Genomic DNA, 23,056 nt, shown 5'->3' with positions numbered 1-23,056 from the left:
ATGTAGGGTTGCCACCTCGGCCATGTTTTCCTGTACACTTATGAGTTACACATGTTGCAGGGTTCGCAGGGAGGAACATGTATTGTGCGGTTCTCCAGCACTATTCATGTGATGTCCAGAGGCACAATACATGTTCCGCCCTACTTACCCTGCAGCATACGTAACTCATAACTGTACAGGAAAACATGGCCGAGGTAGCAACCCTACTCCTGTGTTACCTTCCTGATCACTTTGCTGCCTGGCTACATTCTTTCCTCTGATGTCTTGTCCACATTTTTGATGATTAGAAAGTTGTTTGCTTCCACTATCAGATTTCGTCTTACAGTCTTTATATGCACACTTTGTGAGGCACCAGCTCCTACTGAGCATGTGCACAAATTCAGTGTATATGTTTACTTGTCTGTGATTGGCTGATGGCTGTCACATGATACGGGGGAAAATACAATTGTCAGAGATAAAAATAACTCTACTGCTTATTTGAAGTCTGTGAAAGTGCATTGTGTTTTCATTATACATCTGTTAACCCTTTGAGTGCCAAGCCATTTCCCACCTGGGTGCTAAGCTGGATTTAAGCTTTTTTTTTTTTTTTTTAAATATATATATTGATCCAAGACTTATACAGGTTAGTCAATTACCTTTCCAACGGTGGGTCTTGGGGGTCTGTAGCTGTTTAGATGCCTGAGATACAGGCTTCTAAGCAGCATGCCCCCTTTCCCTATATTGTGCATTGTAAATTTTAAATAAAGTTGCACGGTAACGTCATCACGTCATTGGCGTGACGTCACTGCGCGAAACGGGAAGCCCTAACAATGCCTGGCACTATACAGGCCCGATCGCCGGGGTGGGAGTCGATGGGAGCCCCCAGATTACCCTCAAGGTGTGAGCTCTGAGCCGTCGTCAGCACCTGACTGGGAAAATTTGCAACGGCTCAGAGCCGTCGTTAGCACTCAAGGGGTAAATTATGCAATTCTCCTGTATTAATTCCTTTCAGCACTTGTCCCACTGATGGAAATTATGGTAGAAATGTCAGCATACCCTGTCAGTCTGGATTCAGAAGGCTTACATGTTGCTCAAATGCCACCCTTTAGAATATTAAAGGGATGTTTTACCCTTAAAGTGAAAGTAAATCCTAGCGTTTTACAAACGCTAGGATTTACTATTGAAACAAATAAAGGGCACTTTCATTTATGAAGTATAAGATACTTCCTGTAGAAAGCTCCTTTATTTGATTCAATCGATCGCCGTTTTTAGCTGCTACAGCAGCCCACGGCTAAAAGCTAGGATTTACTTTCACTTTAATATGTTCCCAATGACCTCTTATAGTAAATGCTGAGTATATTTGTAAGTACTCCTTTAGATTTATTATTGTAAATGAATTAGCTGTTTTTGCTGATTGAATCCTAAATCCATTGTTCTCCCGAAATTGCCTATATAAATGGGCTGAGCCTACAGAAATAGCAGACCTCCTAATCTTATCTCTCTACACATTAAGGACCATGTATCGTATCTCTTTGTCTGTACACAATTAAAAAAGAACATTTTATTACCTCTCTCTTCCACACCCCACTGGGAACTTGATTGCTGCAGGCTGGCTCTTTGTTTACATAGCCTTTCTACAGAGAATACTAAAGCATTCATATTTTCAGTATAGGTGGTGGTTTCAACAGGCAAAAAGCAACTATTTCAAATGACAACACAAAGGCGAATTAGCTATTTAGAAAAAAAATATACACTCTAGCGTTTAAAACAGATAATTGGAAACACTTTAAAGCGCAGAAACAAATACAGGACAAAGTCCCTTCACTTTAAACAGTGTCGATTAATGTAATTAAGTTTATGCACAGGTTGTGTTTAAAGCATTTTTAGGATAACATGATATACTAATCTGCAATACATTTCCTTGACTGGCCTCAATTGCTTTTTGTGCAGTAGTTGATTTAAAGGGACAGTCTACCATAAAACTGTTATTGTTTTAAAAGATAGATAATCCTTTTATTACTCATTCCCCAGTTTTGCATAACCAACACAGTTATATTAATACTTTTTACCTCAGTGATTACCTTGTATCTAGGAACCTTCTTCCAGCCCCCTGATCACATGACTGTGACTGTTTATTATCTATTGTCTTAAATTTAGCATTGGTTTGTGCTAACACTTAAATAACCCCCTGTGCCTGAACACAGTGTTATCTATATGGTCCACGTGTACTTTCTGTCTCTTTGTGTTGAAAAGAGATTTAAAAAGCATGTGATAAGAGGCAGCCCTCAAAGGCTTAGAAATTAGCATATGAGCCTACCTATGTTTAGTTTAAACTAAGAATACCAAGAGAAAAAAGCAAATTTGATGATAAAAGTAAATTGGAAAGTTCAGTCCTATCTGAATAATGAAAGTTTAATTTATACTAGACTGTCCCTTTAAAATGAAACAAACAAACAAAAAAAGGATTGTGAGCTTATTATTTATGGAATAAGAAAACAGCCGTGGACATACTAAAAATAGCTGCATGGCTCATTTATGCAGTAATGGTAAAGAACATATGAACGTTTGTCTTGGCCTTGCCAGTATTTAATGAAATAAAATGTTAATTACAATTACAACATGCAACTATCATTTAGAGATGAATCAACTAAATAGGTCACAGAGAGGCTGAAAAAGTAAATATAATCGGAAATATATCTGATTTCATTCTGCCACTGGGAAGACATCTGTGATATAGATATCTCATGCAAACAGCTAAACAACCTCGCTGAATCTGCTCTATGATTTGTACTTTGAAGTTTCAGAGATCATCTCTGCATTACAGACCTCTGGCTGATTGCGGCTATAAAAATAAATAAAGCTGATGAAATAAATATGCTCACAAAGACGTCTAGGGGTTGTGCTGCTTCAGTTGTTACACAAACATTAAGGTTGGAGTGGAATTTTATGGCATCTCTGCGGTCTCTTTATGAATAAGAACGATTTGTTCTATGCTGGAGCAGCGGCTGGTACAGAACCACATTGTGATGTATGTGCTCAATCAAAACTCTGCACAGTATTGGCAACGGTGTTCTTTATACTGTGCGCTCTCTGTATGGCCTTTATCAGGTTTATGGAAAAAGCATTCTGCACATTGGTCAGAAAATCTAGAATGATTATTTATCTACAAAAGGCTATTTGTCAAAGGGCAAATGCCCCTAACGCAGCTTCCTAAATCCTCCACATTACCTTAGAATTGGCAGATTAAAATGACCCCAGACTAATTGCGATTGACAGGTGCTACTCATGCAATTTGTGATCTTAGGTGGACAGGTTCACTACCTGTGAACTTTGTCCGCGTGTACAATGTTAAAAGGATCACTAAATACAGCAGAATCAAATAACTGACAAACACACTATATAAAGACAAGCCAATAGCACTTACTTTGAATCTGAAATGAGCAGTGCAATAATCTCTAGCAAATTTCAAAATTAATCTAAATTTCCCTCCCTTGTATCATGTGACAGCCATCAGCTAATCAAAAATGCATATACGGATATACTGTGCACTTCTGCACATGCTCAGTAGGAGCTTTGAGCCTCAGAAAGTGTGCATATAAAAATGCACATTTTGATAATGAATGTATATTGCAGTTTTTTTTTTTTTTTTTTTTAATTTCTTGCTTTATCTGAATCATGAAACTTTAATTTTGACTTTAGTGGCCCTTAAAATCTGTATTTATGACACTACGGATACAAAAGAGTTCTCTCCGTATTAACATACAGTATGTGGCACTTTCCATTAAACGCTTTATTATACTAGAGTGTGAAATTCTCACACCGTAGCCATGTCAGCTCAAGATGCTGCACTCGCCAAATGACAGCAAGTATAAGGGCCAAGTGATTAAAAGAACGGTCTTTCTGATGCTCGGATCAAGTTCTCACCCCGAGACATCTGTCCTACAGCTAAACTTTACTTTATTAGGGACAGAGACCCAACAAATGATAAAGCAAGAACAGCAGCTTTATTCTTTATAAAGTCAGTCTGGTGCATAGCTACAAGGTGCCCCAAGGTATTTGTAAAACTGTTCAAAAGGGGTGGAAAAATGAAAGGAATAATCTGAAATAAGAAGCAACTAGAGTAGGGGTCAACAAATCTGTTTAAAATTTAGGAGCCAGTAAGAATATTTAGGAGCCAGACAGTGGTATTTGTATATAGATATATGGAGAGTAGCCCAAAAAGTTAGGAGCCAGGAGTAAAAGTCTAGGAGCCAGTGGCTCCTAGGTTTGTCGAACCCTGAACTAGAGGCTGGGGAGCAAGGAGGTGATTGGGGTAAGAGATCTGAAAAAGATGGGAAGGAATCTAAAGAAAAGCCGTGGAACAGCAGAATTAAAAGGTAAAAATCATGTTCATATGAATTAGAGCATTTTATTACTTCACCTTTGCTTCCATGTAGCTATCTCCTGCAAGTCATTAAACACATAGTTAAAGTAAGATCCGGAGCAGCATTGTACTACTGGAACCAAGCGAAACATCTGGTGAGCCAATAACAAAACCATTGTGTGTAGCCACAAATCAGGAGCTAGCTCCCAGTAGTGTATTGCTGCTCTTGGGCCAACCTAGCTATACTTTTCAACAAAGGATACCAAGAGAAAAAAAAGCAAATTTGATAACAGAAGTAAATTAAAAAGTCTGTTGAAATTCAAGCTCTACCTGAACCATAAAACTATCATAAAGCAGGGATGGGGATCCTTGGCACTCCTGATGTTTCAGAACTACATTACCCATGATGCTTAGGCACTCTGAAGTCCAGTTGAGCATCACAGGAAGTGTAGTTCTGAAACATCTGGAGGGCCAAGGTTCCCCATCCCTACTGTAAAGAGATGATCTAGTGCAAAATCAAAATGCTCTGACTTGTTAGCGTATGTTATTTCTACAGTAGTGACTACTGACAATGTGCGTGACCACTGCAAAGTGATTGGTGCATATGACTCTCCTATAGGGTCACTGAGTCCCGCTTGGTGCAGTAGTGACTACTGACAATGTGCGTGACCACTGCGAAGTGATTGGTGCATATGACTCTCCTATTGGGTCACCGAGTCTCTGAGTCTCACTTGGTGCAGTAGTGACTACTGACAATAATGTGCATGACCCCTGCAAAGTGATGGGTGCGTATGACTCTCCTATTGGGTCACTGAGTATCGCTTGGTGCAGTAGTGACTACTGACAATGTACGTGACCACTGCAAAGTGATTGGTGCGTATGACTCTCCTATTGGGTCACTGAGTCTCACTTGGTGCAGTAGTGACTACTGACAATGTACGTGACCACTGCAAAGTGATTGGTGCGTATGACTCTCCTATTGGGTCACGAGTCTCGCTTGGTGCAGTAGTGACTACTGACAATGTGCGTGACCACTGCAAAGTGATTGGTGCATATTACTCTCCTATTGGGTCACCGAGTCTCTGAGTCTCACTTGGTGCAGTAGTGACTACTGACAATAATGTGCATAACCACTACAAAGTGATGAGTGCGTATGACTCTCCTATTGGGACACTGAGTCTTGCTTGGTGCAGTAGTGACTACTGACAATAATGTGCATGACCCCTGCAAAGTGATGGGTGCGTATGACTCTCCTATTGGGTCACTGAGTCTCGCTTGGTGCAGTAGTGACTACTGACAATGTGCATGACCACTGCAAAGTGATGGGTGCATATGACTCTCCTATTGGGTCACTGAGTCCCGCTTGGTGCAGTAGTGACTACTGACAATAATGTGCATGACTACTGCAAAGTGATTGGTGCGTATGGCACTCCTATTGGGTCACCGAGTCCCGCTTGGTGCAGTAGTGACTACTGACAATAATGTGCATAACCACTACAAAGTGATGGGTCGAACACTTGTAATGGCCGTTTCTAATTGGTTTAGTGCTATTATCCCGATTGGTCCATGTAACTCAATGACTTCCTGCTAGAGAAGCGAACAGCAAACTGATCCCGAGGAAGGAGATGCCATCCATATCGTGATCGGAGGGGTCGCTGTCGTGACTGTGGCAGCGGATCTTTAAACTTAAGTGCATATCGCATCAGGCGCTGAAGTGGCTGGAGTGATTTAGAAGATCATTATGACAACAGAAACGTTTGTGAAAGATGTTAAACCTGGCCTGAAGAACCTGAACGTCCTTTTTATTGTCTTGGAAACAGGCAGAGTAACCAAGACAAAGGATGGGCATGAGGTTAGAACCTGTAAAGTGGCTGACAAAACTGGTAGCATCAACATCTCTGTTTGGGACGACGTAGGGACCTTAATCCAACCCGGAGACATCACCCGACTCACTAAAGGATATGCATCTGTATTTAAAGGTTGCTTAACTTTATATACAGGACGAGGAGGTGATCTACAGAAGATTGGAGAGTTTTGTATGGTTTACTCGGAGGTTCCCAACTTTAGTGAGCCAAACCCTGAATATGTGGCCCAGCAATCCCAAAACAAGAAGGCACAGGCAGAGAACGTGACTGGATCAGCAAATCACAGCTCATCCAACAACCAGACTCCTCCAGCTTCTGATCTGCCCAATGGAAATGGAAATAATAGCTCAGGACCTGCCACACACCAGCCTCTGCCGCCTCTCCCTCATCAGACCAGTGGCCGCATAACCCGAAGCCAACCCAACCACTCTCTCACTGGTGCCCCCAACCCAGTGAGCAATGGCAAAGAGACAAGGCGCTCAGGAAAAAGATAGCAGCAACAATTTACCTTTACAGTTAAAACCAGCTCTTGATCATTTTTACCAGACACAAACAGACTCCACCATGTTTGTAAGACAGACTTTAGTTGGGTTTTGGTAACGTTATGCAAGGACTTTATTGCATTGCACAGCATGAAAGACAAAAACATTTATGGAAACTTGAAGACTTAACAGCTATTCTGAATCACTGTAGACTCTGTCATATGTAGATCAATGGAAAATCCGGTATGCCCAAAGTCAAAATGAAGGCAGCCGTGAACGATAACTGTGAATTACGAATTGGCGCCCATGTTTTTCAAGGAGAATCTAGACTGATTCTTAATTAGAGTGATGAAGCCATGTTTACTCACAAAGCTGCCTGCTGATAAACAAGTTAATTGAATCATTTAGTACACCCAGATTTCTAACACTGGTGAAAAACACAGTGAATCGAAGAGGTAAACTGAATATATTAAGGTTAGAACTTTGCCAAATATATTAAGCTTATGTGGTGTTGTATTGTGCTCTAATTTTAACTATAAAAAGGTTGGAGAATATAATATGGAAAGACAGGTGGATATATAGTTCCGTGCTATACTATTAATAATAATGGTTTACGTCTGGTCTTTAAAAGTGCTACATTTTATAGCGATAGTTTGGATTGTGCTTAACTCACCACTTGTAATACAAGCACAAAAAGTGTGTTAATAGCAATCCCTATACTATCCTTTAAATGTATAGGGTGCACTAAAAGAAAATTCCTCATCTTAGGATGGTTTGGATAAAATATATAGCAATTTTCTAGTGGTTTTTCATGGTTGCACTATAAAAAGGTTGGAGAATATAATATGGAGAAGACAGGTGGACATCTTCTGCTCTAGATAAACACAATGCCACAACATGATAGTACAGCCTACATTAACCCCTTGGCTGACAGACGAGTTAAAGTGAAGTCTATGCCAAACAGGGATGCAGACAAATAATAAGAATTTATTAGAAAACCAATTTGGTTTTGTATTTTTTATGAGCAGAAGTGCAAACTCTCTTATTGAGCAATTCAGTGATCCACTAACCACTGTGACTGAACCATTTTAAGACCCATGACTAAATTGACGAATTTAAACCATACATGTACATTTTTGGATTAAGTGCTTTGGTCTATTTTTTATGAATGAGTAGAGTGAATGAAATAATAATAAGAATGGGAAAATGCACTAATTTAAAAAAATATGTAGGTGCTATATTTGCATAACAATTATCATTAAACTTAGAGCCCTGAAAAAACAAAAAAACAAAAAAAAAAAAACAACAAAAAACAACAACAAAGTGATGGGTGCGTATGACTCTCCTATTGGGTCACTGAGTCCCGCTTGGTGCAGTAGTGACTACTGACAATGTGCGTGACCACTGCAAAGTGATGGGTGCGTATGACTCTCCTATTGGGTCACTGAGTCCCGCTTGGTGCAGTAGTGACTGACAATAATGTGCATAACCACTAGAAAGTGATGGGTGCGTGTGACTCTCCTATTGGGTCACTGAGCCCCGCTTGGTGCAGTAGTGACTACTGACAATGTGCGTGACCACTGCAAAGTGATTGGTGCGTATGACTCTCCTATTGGGTCACTGAGCCCCGCTTGGTGCAGTAGTGACTGACAATAATGTGCATAACCACTGCAAAGTGATGGGTGCGTGTGACTCTCCTATTGGGTCACTGAGTCCCGCTTGGTGCAGTAGTGACTGACAATAATGTGCATAACCACTAGAAAGTGATGGGTGCGTGTGACTCTCCTATTGGGTCACTGAGTCTCGCTTGGTGCAGTAGTGACTACTGACAATGTGCGTGACCACTGCAAAGTGATGGGTGCGTATGACTCTCCTATTGGGTCACTGAGTCCCGCTTGGTGCAGTAGTGACTGACAATGTGCATAACCACTAGAAAGTGATGGGTGCGTATGACTCTCCTATTGGGTCACTGAGTCCCGCTTGGTGCAGTAGTGACTGACAATAATGTGCATATGGCTCTCCTTATTTTTAAATACTTAGGGCCAGATTACAAGTGCATGTGAGCAATAGGGGCTTTGTGCCCGTCGGGCTTACCACTCGTATTATGAGTTGAAAGAAAACACTTTGCTTGAGCACAATCTCGATTTGCGATAGAATGATTACCGTTCCTTTAAATCAATGATTTTCAACAAAAGGTACAAAGAGAACGAGGAAAATGTAATAATAAAAATACAATAGAAATTTGTTTAAAATGACATGCTCTGTCTGAATCATGAAAGCAAAAAATTGTGTTCAATGTCCTTTTAAACCCACAGCTGCATTTCCAATTGGGGAATATATTTTATACTGTGTAACACATTTCAAATAGCTAGAATACAGTTTAAAGAGATAATGCTGCACTAGTAAATATAGTGATAAAAGAGTGTAAATGTTTCCCAGGACTTTTATTAACCTATATTCGCCCAATGTGCTGCTAACAAGACATAGGTTTACAAGGCATGTGCTGTACTGCCACCTTCTGGTGAGATAGTGAAATAAAAGGTTTTCACCGTTACATAAAAAGTAGGTTTTTTTGTGGGGGTTCTTAAATCTGAAAAATAGATGTTTCTATACTACTGAACAAAAATGATGTTCTGTTTTTATATCTTTGGGCATGTCACTGTTGCTAGTAACAGTTAGCCAATGAGTCCCTACAGATGCTTAACCCCTTAAGGGACAGCCTTTCTATAGCGTTATCACTATTTATCACTAAGGGAGGGTATAGTAGAAAGGCCCCTTAACGACCAGGTGTTAAGGGGTTAATGTGAAAACGTGCACTTCATGTTAACTTTAATATTAACTGAAACAGCTTTAAGAACCTCTTTCATGCAACAATATTGTGGATGTGTAACTTCTGATTCTTACATATTCATGATAGAATACTTAGCGTGGAGGTTCCTTAAAGGAACATTAAAAGTGTCATGAAACCATATTGGTTTTAATGATTCAGATAGAGCATGCGATTTTAAAAGACTTTCCAATTTACGCCTATTAGCTAATATGTTTGGTTCTCTTGCTATCCTTTGTTGAAAAAGATACCTAGGTAGGCTCAGGAGCTGCTGCTTGGTGGCTGCACATATATGCCTCGTGTTATTGGCTCACTCAATGCATTCAGCTAGCTCCCAGTAGTGCATTGCTGCTTCTTCAAAAAAGGATATTAAGAAAATTAAGCAAATTAGATAATAGAAGTAAATTGGATAATTGTTTAAAACTTTCTTTTCTATCTTAATCATGAAAGAAAAAAAATGTTTCATGTGCCTTTAAATAGTTCAGATAAAGAATGCATTTTTTTTAGGACTTAAATTTACTTCTTTTATCAAATTTACTCAGACGCAGCAATGCACTACTGGGAGCTGACTTTAACTATGTGTTTAATCCCACAATTATTTGAAATCAAAAGTGCACTAATAAAATGCATACTAGAGCATTTTGCACTTATGTCCCTTTTACTGGATAAAATGCAGCTGCCAGTTGTCTGCACATTGTAGTCACAGAACTCACAGATTCTATAGGAGCAGGCACTATTGTCACTTTACATTTGGATCCATTTCACAGCAGGTGTATTTCCTTTTTTTTACCATAAATCAACATCATTTCACAACTTTACTAATGTTCCCAGCATCATGGAATTTAGTGTCACTTAATAAATAAATGACAGTAAATATTATCTTACTGTCTGTAAAGCGCTGTGTACGGATATAATTAGGCACTCTCAGGGCTGCAGGATACAGAGATGCTTTACAAATGAATGATAAGAATAACAATGATACTGCAACCTAACCCTGAAGCAACAAAAAGCTGGCTTTATTTACATTACGTAACCTGTAAATTTCTCAGTGGTCTCCTGTTACATGTTTGCTTTTCTGCCTTGCGGTTTTAAAGGGACAGTACACATTTTATGTAAAATGTTTAGTTATGCATATTGAAAGAACTTTGCAATATATTTTCATTATTTATTTTGCCCCAATTACATTTTAATTTCATATCTTCAGACACCATCTTTGCACATCCACCCGATGAACGAGGCAAAGAATGACTGGGTAATATGGGTAATAGGAGTGACACTTAACAGCTCTGCTCGGGTGTTCTTTGCCTCCACTTGGTGACCAGGAATTTAATTCTCACTAGTAATTATAATGGATTTGTGGACTCTCCATGCCAATGGGAAAGAAATAGAGCAATTTCTAATTCTAAGAAATTGAAGTGAGCTCTGCTGACTTATTAAGGCTAACTCTGCTACATATGTATCCCTAACTGCTTTCACCAGAAAACAACTGTAAAACAATTCACTTTATACTAACTTTATGACAGTAACTAGCCTTGTTGTCTGTGGATTAAAACCCAGATTGACTCCTCTAAATAAGGCAAATGGTGGGTGAAATGTGTGTGTTGAAAAATAACTGCAGTAAAAAGGATGTTAATTTGTTTCACAAATGTTTAGACCTTGCTGAAATGTTATTCTATAGTAACACAACAGAAATCGCATGTAATTACAAGGTGTTTAACTGTCCCTTTAAGTGCTTTTGTCTAAGTGCATTTACCCTTCCCATAGGAAGCTCCTCTGTCTGCATTCTGGCTTCAGAGCAGAAAGTGGGCGTTGATTGACAGATCATAAGTCTACCACTTCTGGTTGGCTCAACAGTGATTTCCTGCTTTGTGGGACTTTGCATATGTGTTTAAATCCCATTATGTGAGTTAAACACATAATAAACTAGTGTCGGTAGTGCAAAAGAATGCACATAGAACGTCTCTTTAATAGTCCATGAAGATGGGCAAAATAAATCCTGGGAGCTACTGAGGTACAGATCCTAGTTCTAGCTTCTAAATTCTATCCTCCTAAAGGGCCTTTTCAGATGGCTCTTATATTTCAAACACATTTCTCATCTACTTGCGTAGATTAATCAATCAGTGACGTGAATATTTAACTTCACAATCATTTGCTAACCACTTAAGTTAAAGGAACAGTCTTGTCCAAAAAAAAAAACTTTCATGATTCAGATAGAGCATGTCATTTTAAACAACTTTCCAATTTACTTTTATCACCAATTTTGCTTTGTTCTCTTGGTATTCTTAGTTGAAAGCTAAAACTAGGAGGTTCATATGCTAATTTCTTAGACCTTGAAGGCCACCTCTAATCTGAATGCATTTTGACAGTTCTCCACCACTAGTGGGCAATGGGCATTAGTTCATGTGTTTCATATAGATAACATTTAGCTCACGCACACGACGTTACCTAGGAGTGAGCACTGATTGGCTAAAATGCAAGTCTGTCAAAAGAACTTAAATAAGGGGGCAGTTTGCAGAGGCTTAGATACAAGGTAATCACAGAGGTAAAAAGTATATTAATATAACTGTGTTGGTTATGCACAACTGGGGAATGGGTAATAAAGGGATTAACTATCTTTTTAACAAAAAAATTGGTGTTGACTGTCCCTTTAAAGCAATTAAATGGGCAACAAAATCATAATTAAACTCTATTACTTCTATTACCAACATTTGTTTCCAAGATCTCCTTTGCTGAAGGAGCAGCAATGCACTTGTGGTTGCTATCCGATGACTGGCAGCTACACACGTATGCCTCTTGTTGTTGGCTCCCAGTAGTACATTGCTGTTCTAGAGCTGACTTTAACAGTTAGAGCATTGTATTATTGCACTTTTATTGCTTCCATATAACACAGAGTAGTTTATTTCTACACCTTGTATGTCCCTTTAAAGGGACATTAAAAACTTTGAGATGGTAATATAAAATGATAAATTGTATATAGTAAAACAACTCTGCAATATACTTTCATTATTTATTTTGCCCCCCCTTTCCTGTAATTCCATTCTGAAATTGTAAGTTTTTCAGTTCCTTTTAGAAAATGGAAGTGTAGAACACTGTTAAATCCAGCACAACCATTGGCTGCACACTCTAGTGACCTATTTATAACTGACCCTAATTGGCCACAGCAGAGAAGGTAACACAAGTTACAACATGGCAGCTCCCAGTGTTTTATAGACACTAAAACTTTACACTTATTTTGTCACTTTTTAAACAACTAATGAAACTTTAAAAAATACATCTACATGTTAGTCATGGACTAATCTTTTCTTTGAATGCATCATTCTATCTAGCATGTATTTAGTGATTAATGTCCCTTTAATATATTTGTAATATTAGAGTCTGTTTCTACTAAGCAAGTTTTAAATAAAGAATACAATTGCCCTACTTGGTAGAAACATCACATGGGGAGGGTATAGATGTGCCAGCCAGAGAGGGGGACACTGGCAGTACCAGGCACTATTCTTTCTAGCTGTAACCTTTGCACACAGAGCCTTTCACAAACTTCCTATTATCTGATGTCCTTTATTAAACCCCAGCGTGGCTGGATCAGGGTCTCATAAATAAATGCGTTTCCTGCTAAGATCACATCATACATGTAACAGGAACACTTCCAAATCTTATGACTACGAAACGGAGATAATCGTCACGGGGTAAAAGTGCACTTTCCCCATTTGGGAATCAAAGATCTTTATGAAGAACATTAAAAACAGGATATAAATATTGCAAAATAGCAGAAAATGACTGAAAAATATTGCTTGGCTTAGTAAAGCTAAAAGGAATAAAGTGTGCAGTGTGCATAATTAAAGGGACATTTAACCACAAAATGTACAAGTAAAATATTCTATTTCATTAGAGCATTTTGTTTTTAAATACTTTTTCTTCTTTTACTATGTGTTTAACACCGCCAAAAGGGTTAAGCACATATTTATCATTGCATGACCAGGCAGATCAGTCAGGGGTGATTTTAATCCCTCTCGCCTGAAGTGGTGGAGAGGTTAGGAAGCAATGGTCAAGACCCGTGCTTCTTAAAAGGGACGTGAAACATTTTTTTCTTTAAGGATTTAGATGGAGCATACAATTTTAAACAATTTTACAATTTACTTTTATTAACAAATTTGCTTCATTTCCTTGAAATCCTTTGCCGAAGGAGCAGCAAGGCCCTACTGAGAGCTAGCTGAGCACATTTACTAAGCCAATCACAAGATAAAAATGTGTGTGTAGGCTCCAATCACCAACTAGTAAATAGTCTTTTTCAACAATAGATACCAAGAGAACAAAGTACATTTGCTCTGCCAAGCCAGTCCTGAACAGGAAATGGCAGATGATAGGCAGCTACATTTGTATACCGCTCCAGATTGGTTGACTGGCCATGTATTGCTCAGTAACGGCAACACTAGCAGATCCTGAGCGTGGAATTAACTATGTGCTTAATTCCTTTGCAGGAGGTTAAACACCTAGCTAGAGGTAAGTATTTGTGCGACAATACAACCACTAATGTATGACGCCATTATGCCCCATAAGCAACATATAATGCGCCATTTACGACAAGCATTGCACATGAGTCTAATGGGGGACGGTAGATAAGAAATATGCGGAAAATTCCTCCAAAGTTTATTCACATAAAATATATACTTAAAGGGACATGAAACCCAAAATGTTTCTTTCATGATTGAGAAAGAACATACAATTTAAAAACAACCAAAAACTTCCAATTTACTTCTTTTATCAAATGTTCTTCTTTTTCTGGTTATCCTTTGGTGAAAAGCAGAGATGTAAGCTCAGATGTGAGCACATGCCTGTACCACTATATGGCAGCAGTTTTGCTACAATGTTATACATAAGCTAAATCACTTGAAAGGAGCACAGGAAAAAGTGCTGCCAACATGTGCGCGCTACATATCTAGATATCTCTTCATCAAAGAATAACATGAGAACAAAGCAAATTTGATAATAAGGCAAATAGGAATCTTTAAAAATTGTATTCTCTATCTGAATCATGAAAGAAAAAAAAAATTGTTTCATGTCCCTTTAATACAAACTAGGAGTCAAAAAGTGCACAAATAGCCCCAGGGACTTTGGCTGGACAAGTCTGATGTTACCAGGAAAAGCCTTGGAATATTGGCGAGCGCACTGGACCTGTTGTGATTATGATGAAAGACAAGTGCCCTAGTGATTTGTTCAGTGGGAGGTTATCAGGACGTGTACAGGAAAATCACTTTTGCTTTTGCTTTCCCACCCTAGTAGGTGAAAGGTAAAATAAATGTCCTGTCTGCTCACATGCACAAATTCTGCTATGTGCTGTGCATTCTTGTGTTTGATATAACAGGGTAGTAAACCATTTGCCCCCCAAAAGAACTGCAAATCCCTCGCAAAGCATGCTCAGGAAGCCAAGGAGTTAAAATGGGTGGAAAATATCCCAAAACACAGGTATCTGTTGACGTCACATTGTATTTTTTTTTTTTTTTTTTTTTTTTGAGTTTTATAAAACCTTTATTCGCAATTTTGAGTCACATACAAGATTATTTAAATAAACAGCATATCAATGTAAGAAACTTGTACATTCCACCAGAGCTGACATAAGTCTCTTAAGTGTCTCTCCAGTATCCTGGTGGAGGCAATAAAGTATGGACTATAGATCCGGAATTTCCTTCAAGTGTCTCTTAGCGGCAATGCAAACTTAAGGCTTTTATGATACAACAATAAACAAAAAATAACACGATCTTTGTTGCTAATACACTGTAAGATAAATTACCAAACTATGGCCCAGGGTTAAATCATGCTTTTCATCTCATATCTCATGTCTCTCTTCTCAAGTGGTCTCTTTTTTTTTTCACCTATTCACATTGTTTCTCGGGGCATCCCTGATTTTAGATAGATGTTTTGTTAGACCTACGGCTTAAATCTATACTGTTCCCATAAGAACACAATGTCATGATATACATTCAATCTACTATTGGAGTAATAGTGATATCTCTCCATTTTAATGATAAAATCTACTTGTTCTATCCAGTTATCAAGTGTCGGAACATACGTTGATTTCCAATGTCTTGGAATTAATTTTTTAGCAGCATTAATCATTATCTGTGTTAGCGCGCGCCTTATTTGACATGTAACATTAGATAAGTCATTGAAAATCACAACCTGTGAGGTCGGTTCTATTGTTAAACCTATAACCTTTCCAATCTCCTGGAAAATAGCTCTCCAGTACGGTTGGATTAGATCACAGTCCCACCAAATGTGAAGCATGGTACCCACCTTAATTCCTGCACATATCAGCTCGAAGGTAGTTAGCGGTCTTAGAAAGTCTGTTCTATGTTTGTGTGTATATATGTAGTGTCTAACCTGATGTAATCTGAACCAAGAAGAGAAGCATTTGTGGCCTCGCTCTTGCAAGGTCTGTCCATCTAACATTTTACCCTTCTGCACTAATGTGCCAATTGGGATAAGGTCATCTAGCGTATTCATCCCTCCAGCCCTCCGCCCCAATTCAACCTTGTCCTTTCCCAGTTCTGTGTTGTATAGTAAAGTAGTCAATGGGGAGTATGGTGTCGACATTTTTTGGAATTTGTTTCTATAAGTTGTCCAGACCGCCCATGTCTCATGAGTGATAGTGTATAGCCTGTTGGTTGCTATCGGTATGGTACTGGGTTGTGGTGCCCAGCATAGGCCTCCCATATGTGGTATATTCAGTAGCTGACCCTCTAATTGGACCAGTTTTTTATATGAAAATTTATTTTGGTGGCAACAATCTACAATTCTACCTAATGATACGGCTGCTTTATACCAATATAAATTTGGTACTCCCAGTCCCCCTCCTTCTCTAGGAGCATACATAACATTTTGGGATATCCTAGGGGGTCTCCTCTGTCAAATGTAGGAGTTCAGAATTGTTTGTAACTTATGTATTTCCCTATTAACATTCCCCAGTGGTAGGGCTTGGAAAAGATAAAGGGCCTTAGGTAGTAACATCATCTTCGCTGCAGAGATCCTACCCAGCCACGATATATTTTGTTTGGGTAACCATCTAGAGGTTAGGGATTGGAATTCGGTTATAAGTCTCCCATAGTTAAGTTTACGTAGGGCAGTCTCGCTCGAGGTCAAGTATACACCCAGATATTTCAAGGATGTCAAATTAATCTTATAGGGACTATTGTTTCTGATGTCAGCTAATAAATCTGTTGAGAGGTTTATAGGGTACAACTCTGACTTTGATGAGTTAACCAAAAAGTCTGAAAACGAGTTATAATAAGTTAATTCTGCTTGAGCCTCTTTAAGGGATTCTGCTGGGTCTGACAGTGTCATCAAGACATCGTCAGCAAACATTGCTAGTTTGAAAGAGGTATTATGTACCTCTATACCTCTTATCTTCGGGTTAATACGAATCCTAGCTGCAAGGGGTTCTAAGGACAAAACAAATAACAACGGGGACAAAGGGCAACCCTGTCTGGTCCCGTTGCGTATCTCAAAGGCATCCGACAGTAGACCATTGACCCTTACTTGCGCAGATGGATTGGTGTATAAAGCTAGAATTTGGGAGATAAATTTAGAAGGGAAACCGAATTTAAGTAGTGTGGAATGCAAGAAGGTCCAATTTAGCCTGTCGAATGCCTTTTCTGCATCCGTCGAAAAGGAGAACAGCAGGGCTTTTCGAAACTTTAATTTGATCCATTAAAGTAATAACCTTGCCCACATTATCTCTAGCCTCCCTCCCCTTCACAAATCCCACCTGGTCAGCATCAATCAGTGTGGGGAGTAAATCATTCATCCGATTAGCTAGTATTTTTGCATACAATTTTATGTCTACATTTAGTAGGGATATAGGTCTAAAGTTAGCTGGAGTCGTAGAAGGTTTCCCCGGCTTAGGGATGACCGTTATATGGGCCTGTAACATGGTGTCTGGGAACCTGCCGCCATCTGCTATGGAGTTAAATAATTTAGCAAGGTGTGGGCCTAGTTGGGTTTTGAAAGTTTTGTAATAGAGGTCAGAAAACCCATCGGGTCCTGGAGCTTTTTTTTATTTCATAGCCGAAAGTGCTGAAAGAATTTCTCTCTCACTAATGGGCAACTCCAGTGTTCGAGTCTCCTCGTCAGATAGTTTAGGTAGGGTAATCTCCTCAAGATATTTAGTGCATTTCTCTTTGTGGGTGTCTAAGGGTCTATTTGTATTAATATTGTAAAGCTTGTGGTAATATTCTTGAAATATCTTAGCAATCCTAACCGTATCTTCTACTTTTGTACCTGAATTTGTCAACAGTGAGTGTATGTAGGAGTTGTGCTGTTTTCGCTTAAGGGCTCTAGCCAAATATTTACCCGTCTTGTTGCTTTCCCCGTAAAATTTCTGTTGTAGGAAAAAGGCTTTCCTCTGTGATTCAAATTGGAGATGCTCATTTAATAATTTCCTTTTCTCACTAAGAGCTTGTATAGTGTTATCATCTTTGGGATTAAGTTTTGCCAAATAATCCAGTTCAGTAATCTCTCCTGCCAGTTTCAGGTATTCTCCCCTGCTGGTTCTTTGCTTAGTTGCTTTAACTTTAATAAGCTCTCCCCTAATATACGCCTTGTGGGCTTCCCAGAGTGTGTCTAATTTAATTTCTGGAGTATCGTTAATGGAAAAATATGTGTCCAATTGCTGAGCCAGGGTTTCAACTAGCTGAGGGTCTAGTAATAGTGAGTCATCTAGCCTCGAGTTGAAGGGGCGGATTGGTGCATAAGGCCAACACAGGATACATTCCACTAAAGAGTGGTCTGACCATGTGGTGTGTTTTATGGTGCAATGCTTGACATAGGACAAAGCTAGATGGTCCGTTAAAATATAGTCTAGTCGGGAGTAACTCTTATGTGGAAATGAAAAAAAGGTATAATCCCTGACACCAGGATGTATACAACGCCAGGTATCATGGAGGGTTAGCGTCTTGATAGATTGCCATATTGATTTCAAAACTTTGTGTGGGACACAGGAGCTAGGATTGGAGCTATCTAGAAGTGGGTCAAGTGGAATATTGAAGTCACCGCCGACTACTATTGGGCCTTTGGATATATTAAAAATTTTCTGGGATATTTGTTTAAAAAAACTTATCTTGGTGGTGGTTCGGGGCGTACAAGTTAACTAAAGTGATCGGTTTACCAAATAACAGGCCCACAACACATAAAAACCTGCCTTCTTTATCTTTCTCAGTTTGTAGTATTTTAAAGGGGATAGTCCTATGGATAAGGATACTGACCCCGTTAACCTTTTTATCTCGATGGACACTATGAAAATGCTGGGGAAATTGGGCAGAAAAATACCTTGGGATACAATTTGATTTAAAGTGGGTTTCCTGCAAAAAAAGAATCTTACCTCCCCTTTTATGTAAATCTTGTAGGGCAATTGTTCTTTTGTGTGGGATGTTGAAACCTTTAACATTTTGGGTGAGAATATTTATATATTGGTCGTTACCTTGTGTGTTCATCGATATACCTTGATTTCTACTATACTCCTCTCCACCTGAGACACTATGAGAACAGAGACATCATGCACGTACCCTGGGCTTAGTAAAAACAGCAAAAACAAAAGATTAACATTGTCAAACCACTGAGCTAGAACCATAATACTGTCAAAACAATAGTTCAACAGCAGAAAGATTCACAAAAGAAAAAAGGAAAAAGGTAGGGGGAATTAGCCAAGTTAGGCCAAGCTTAAAGATATAGAAGAGTTGGAATAGAGTGTAGTCAATGCAAACAATAAGCCATATATTACCTTCATGTTTCAGGTCATTCAATTCTTATACCTTGTACTAAGATACCTGTATTTAACTACCTTTAAGCTAATATCTATATAACATATCTAGTAGGATCTAGCTCATCCAACACCCCATAATTTTACACTTTGGGTCTTATACTCCTTCAGCTTGTCTTATATGGGTGTTGGAGAACCCAGATCCAATTTTATGGTAACATTGTGCATGCAATACGACAACACTAGAACATAATTTGAACTCTATAAATTCACTCATGAAACATATCTTAACACACTACATAAAGAAACGCTTCTGGTCACAGAATGGAGCGTGGACTCTCCTGGATGGGAACATCCAGAGTACAATGTCTCTAGGCACTGATTCAGGTTATGTCCTGTCTTGTAGTAACATTGTTATTCTGTTTAGAGATAGATTTCTCATTTCTTCGAAAAGTAGCCTTCTGCCACTCCGGTCTTTGCGGGAGTGGAGTTCTTTTATTGGAAGAGTTATCCTGTGATGTTCCTAGATTCTCGCCAGCCCCAGGTGGATCTAACTGCAGTTCCTTGTAAACTTGAGGAAAATCTTCTGGGGCTTGGCAGAACATTTTCCTGCCTTTCCAAAGAATTTGCAGGTTAAAAGGATGTCCCCATCTGTATGGTATGTTCTTTTGACGAAGTCTGGAAGTAAGTGGCCACATGTCTCTCCTTTTTTGGAGGGTCCTAGAAGATAGGTCTTCAAACAAATGAAAGTTGATGTCTCTGTATTGTATAGGGTGCTTTTGTCTTGCCTTTTTCATTATCATCTCTTTTATAGGATAGCTGGTGATTTTAACGATTACATCTCTCGGTGGCTGGCCTTCCGGAGGTCTCGCTCTCAGGGCTCTGTGTATTCTGTCGAGGGCAAATGTAGAATCATCACCCTCATCTACGATAAAGGCGAAAAGTCCTTGGACATAAGTTTCGAGATCGTGAGCCAAGACCTCTTCAGGGACACCTCTAATCCTTATGTTTTGTCGACGGCTCCTATTCTCCAGGTCGTCCACCTTGTTTTCCAATTGCAGTATTATAGAATCTTGTTGTGATATCCTGTCAGTAAAGGTATGGAACAGCTTATCATGTTGACTCGAATCACCTTCTAGCTTATCTACCCTTTGTCCTATCTCTGCCAAATCTTTTTTCACATCCGCTATTTCCTCGCGAATGCACTGTTTTACCTGTTGAACCAGGGATGTAAAGTCTTTCTTAGAAGGCAAGGAATCTAACAAAGCTTTGGGAATAGTGATTGGGTGTGTAGTAGATTCAGAGTCAGACTCTGAGGACGAAAAATCTTCTCTCCCTCCAGCCTCCATTTCTATATTGCCTGTTGCATGCTGAGAATCAAGGCTTTTAAAAAAATTATTTACAGAGGGTACTCCGCTCACTTTTTTCTTGCCGGGTTTATCCCCCTTGGTTCCTTTTTTGGGAGACATGTCAGCCTGATTTCTTGTTATAGAAGTGAGGTAAATCCTCGTAGCCACTTTTTAAAAACCAGGGCTATGGCTGAGCTAGGGATTCTGTATGAGCCTTATAATACCGCTAAGGATATAGCAAAAACAACACGTTGTATGGTAATATAAAAAACAGGAGCCGTATAGCACAAAAGTTAATGACACTGCATAGGGAGAGTCACCAGAAAGTATTTTCAGTCTTTTGTTAAATAATGCCTTACTGTACCAGCTCCAGTAAACCCAGCTTTAACTAACGGTCACTTTGTTAGGCATATCCTTATAGCTCCCCAAGCATAGTGTGTGTTGGAGTAGGATCGTGCGATGTTTGAGTAGGCCCACATCTAATTAACTGTGACGCACTATGAAATTTACTTTGTCCGTCATTATTTATATCTTTCTAGGTCGAACTGGCACCATCTAACAAAATTGGCCATATAGCATACCAATATCTCTGAGGCTGTGTATGGTTACTTAATATAAATTAGGGTTTTTCCTCCATGTCTGCGGCCTTAGCGCCTGTGTTGTGTGTATGGCGCTTGGTGTGTTAGGTATACAGTTCTTACCGCTCGATGCCTCCAATCTGAGTGATATCTTGTTCCGAGTCGCAATTGTCAGTTGCGGAGTAAGCGGGTCATTTGGGGTTAATACCCCAGTCGAATTGCAGAGCAATCTTGGTCGGAAGAAATCGAGCCCCTGCAAGCCGCAGGCTGGAGTGCTGTAGAATGCCCGTATAGTGTGCAGGGGTCTCCGTTGTTGATCTTAGCGTTGCAGTGCTTCTGTTAGGAACACCTATGTAGCAAAGGTGTTTTTAAGGGTAGACTTGATTAAGTTCACCTAGGATTTGTCTAGTTATAGGTAGCTTGGCCTTCTTTACAGCACGGAGCTCACTCTGGTGCAGCCATCTCTGTTGAGCGCTGGCTCCGCCCCCTCCACATTGTATTTTTTAAAGAATTATGTATCTCTGAATTCTTCCCCTCTCCTGTGCCTGATTAAAGGTTCTAGCATGTGTATATATATATATATATATGTGCCCATCTGCAGTTGAATACGTGTGCATATGTGCTTGTAATGGTTAAAGGGACAATCTGCTGCAAAATGCAAATATTCTGTTTTAAAAAAAATTGCCTTGATTTTCTTAACACTAAGATTAGTTTGGGAGTGCATACTACATGCCAAATCTGGATCAATGCAAATTTCTGTACGGTTAAAAGGGACAGTAAAGTAAAAATGTAACTTCCATGATTCGAAAAGAGCATGCAATTTTAAACAACTTTCCAATTTACTTCAAATATCTAATTTGCTTTGTTATCTTGATATCTTTTGTTGAAAAGCACACCTAGGTAGGTTCAGGCGCAGCAATGCACTACTGCTGCTGATTGGAGGCTGCACATACATGAAACTTGTTATTGGCTCTACCAATATGTTCAGCTAGCTCCCAGTAGTGCTGCAAAACAAATACCTGGTACATGCAGTGTGCTATTTGGCCTCTCTAGGGAGAGAGTGTGGGAAAACCAGGTTTGCACAAAGCAACAAGTGTTTAATTTAATTTTAACAGGAGCATAATGATGACATCATTGTCATGTGACCCACTTTACTTGTTGCTGTCTAATAGGGTACAGACTCATGTGAAAACAAGGAGGTTTTCATAAAGCACAACGTAATTTCCAAGTGATAGCTCGAAAACAGAGTTAAAACAAAATAAATAAATAAATGAATGCAACAGCTGGTGCCCAAAAACACAAATTATAGAAGTGCTTACTATCCCACATGATGCATTAATAGAGTAAATTTGATTTATAACCATTTTAATGGCATTAGCTGGACCAGATAATGGATCATTCTATACAAAAAGAGCCTGCAGGGCAAAGAACAGTTTAAGCGGAGTATGTTAATGTACATGGTGGTATATGAGGGTAGACAGTACAAGAAGGGTAATAATGGTTAATAATTACATTGATATGTTTGTCTGTATAGCCAGGGTCTACAAATATTCATGAAATATAGGAACCACCCATGTGTTCTCCCCAGGCACATCACCCATCTGATAACCTGGCTAAAATATAAACCAATATTAACCCCTTCGCTACTGGGAATTTCAGAGGAAAACTTGGCCAAAGTACAAGCGAATTTTCAGCATTATTGCTATTACTCAATTTAAACAGAAATAGAGCATTTGTTTCGTTTTTTATTTGAAGGGACGGTCTACTCCAGAATTTGTAATGTTTAAAAAGGAAATTTATGCTTACCTGATAAATTGATTTCTTCTACGATACGACAAGTCCACGGATTCATCCTTACTTGT

At 39.1% G+C, this 23,056-nt stretch overlaps 2 protein-coding genes across 2 annotated transcripts in view; one reads left to right on the top strand and one right to left on the bottom strand.

The window, feature by feature from the left end:
* The window catches only part of TMCC1 (transmembrane and coiled-coil domain family 1), a 392,643-nt gene that overhangs the window by 179,926 nt on the left and 189,661 nt on the right, over positions 1-23,056 (bottom strand). The gene's annotated exons all lie outside the window — the stretch shown is intronic.
* On the top strand, positions 5,940-6,979 carry LOC128666280 (SOSS complex subunit B1-like). Its single transcript, XM_053720767.1, has one exon. The coding sequence runs from the start codon at positions 6,084-6,086 to the stop codon at positions 6,699-6,701; it is 618 nt and encodes a 205-aa protein (XP_053576742.1). The 5' UTR covers positions 5,940-6,083; the 3' UTR covers positions 6,702-6,979.

Source organism: Bombina bombina, chromosome 7, assembly GCF_027579735.1.
Source record: "Bombina bombina isolate aBomBom1 chromosome 7, aBomBom1.pri, whole genome shotgun sequence".
Lineage (NCBI taxonomy): Eukaryota > Metazoa > Chordata > Amphibia > Anura > Bombinatoridae > Bombina > Bombina bombina.
This window is presented reverse-complemented; position numbering and strand designations above follow the sequence as displayed.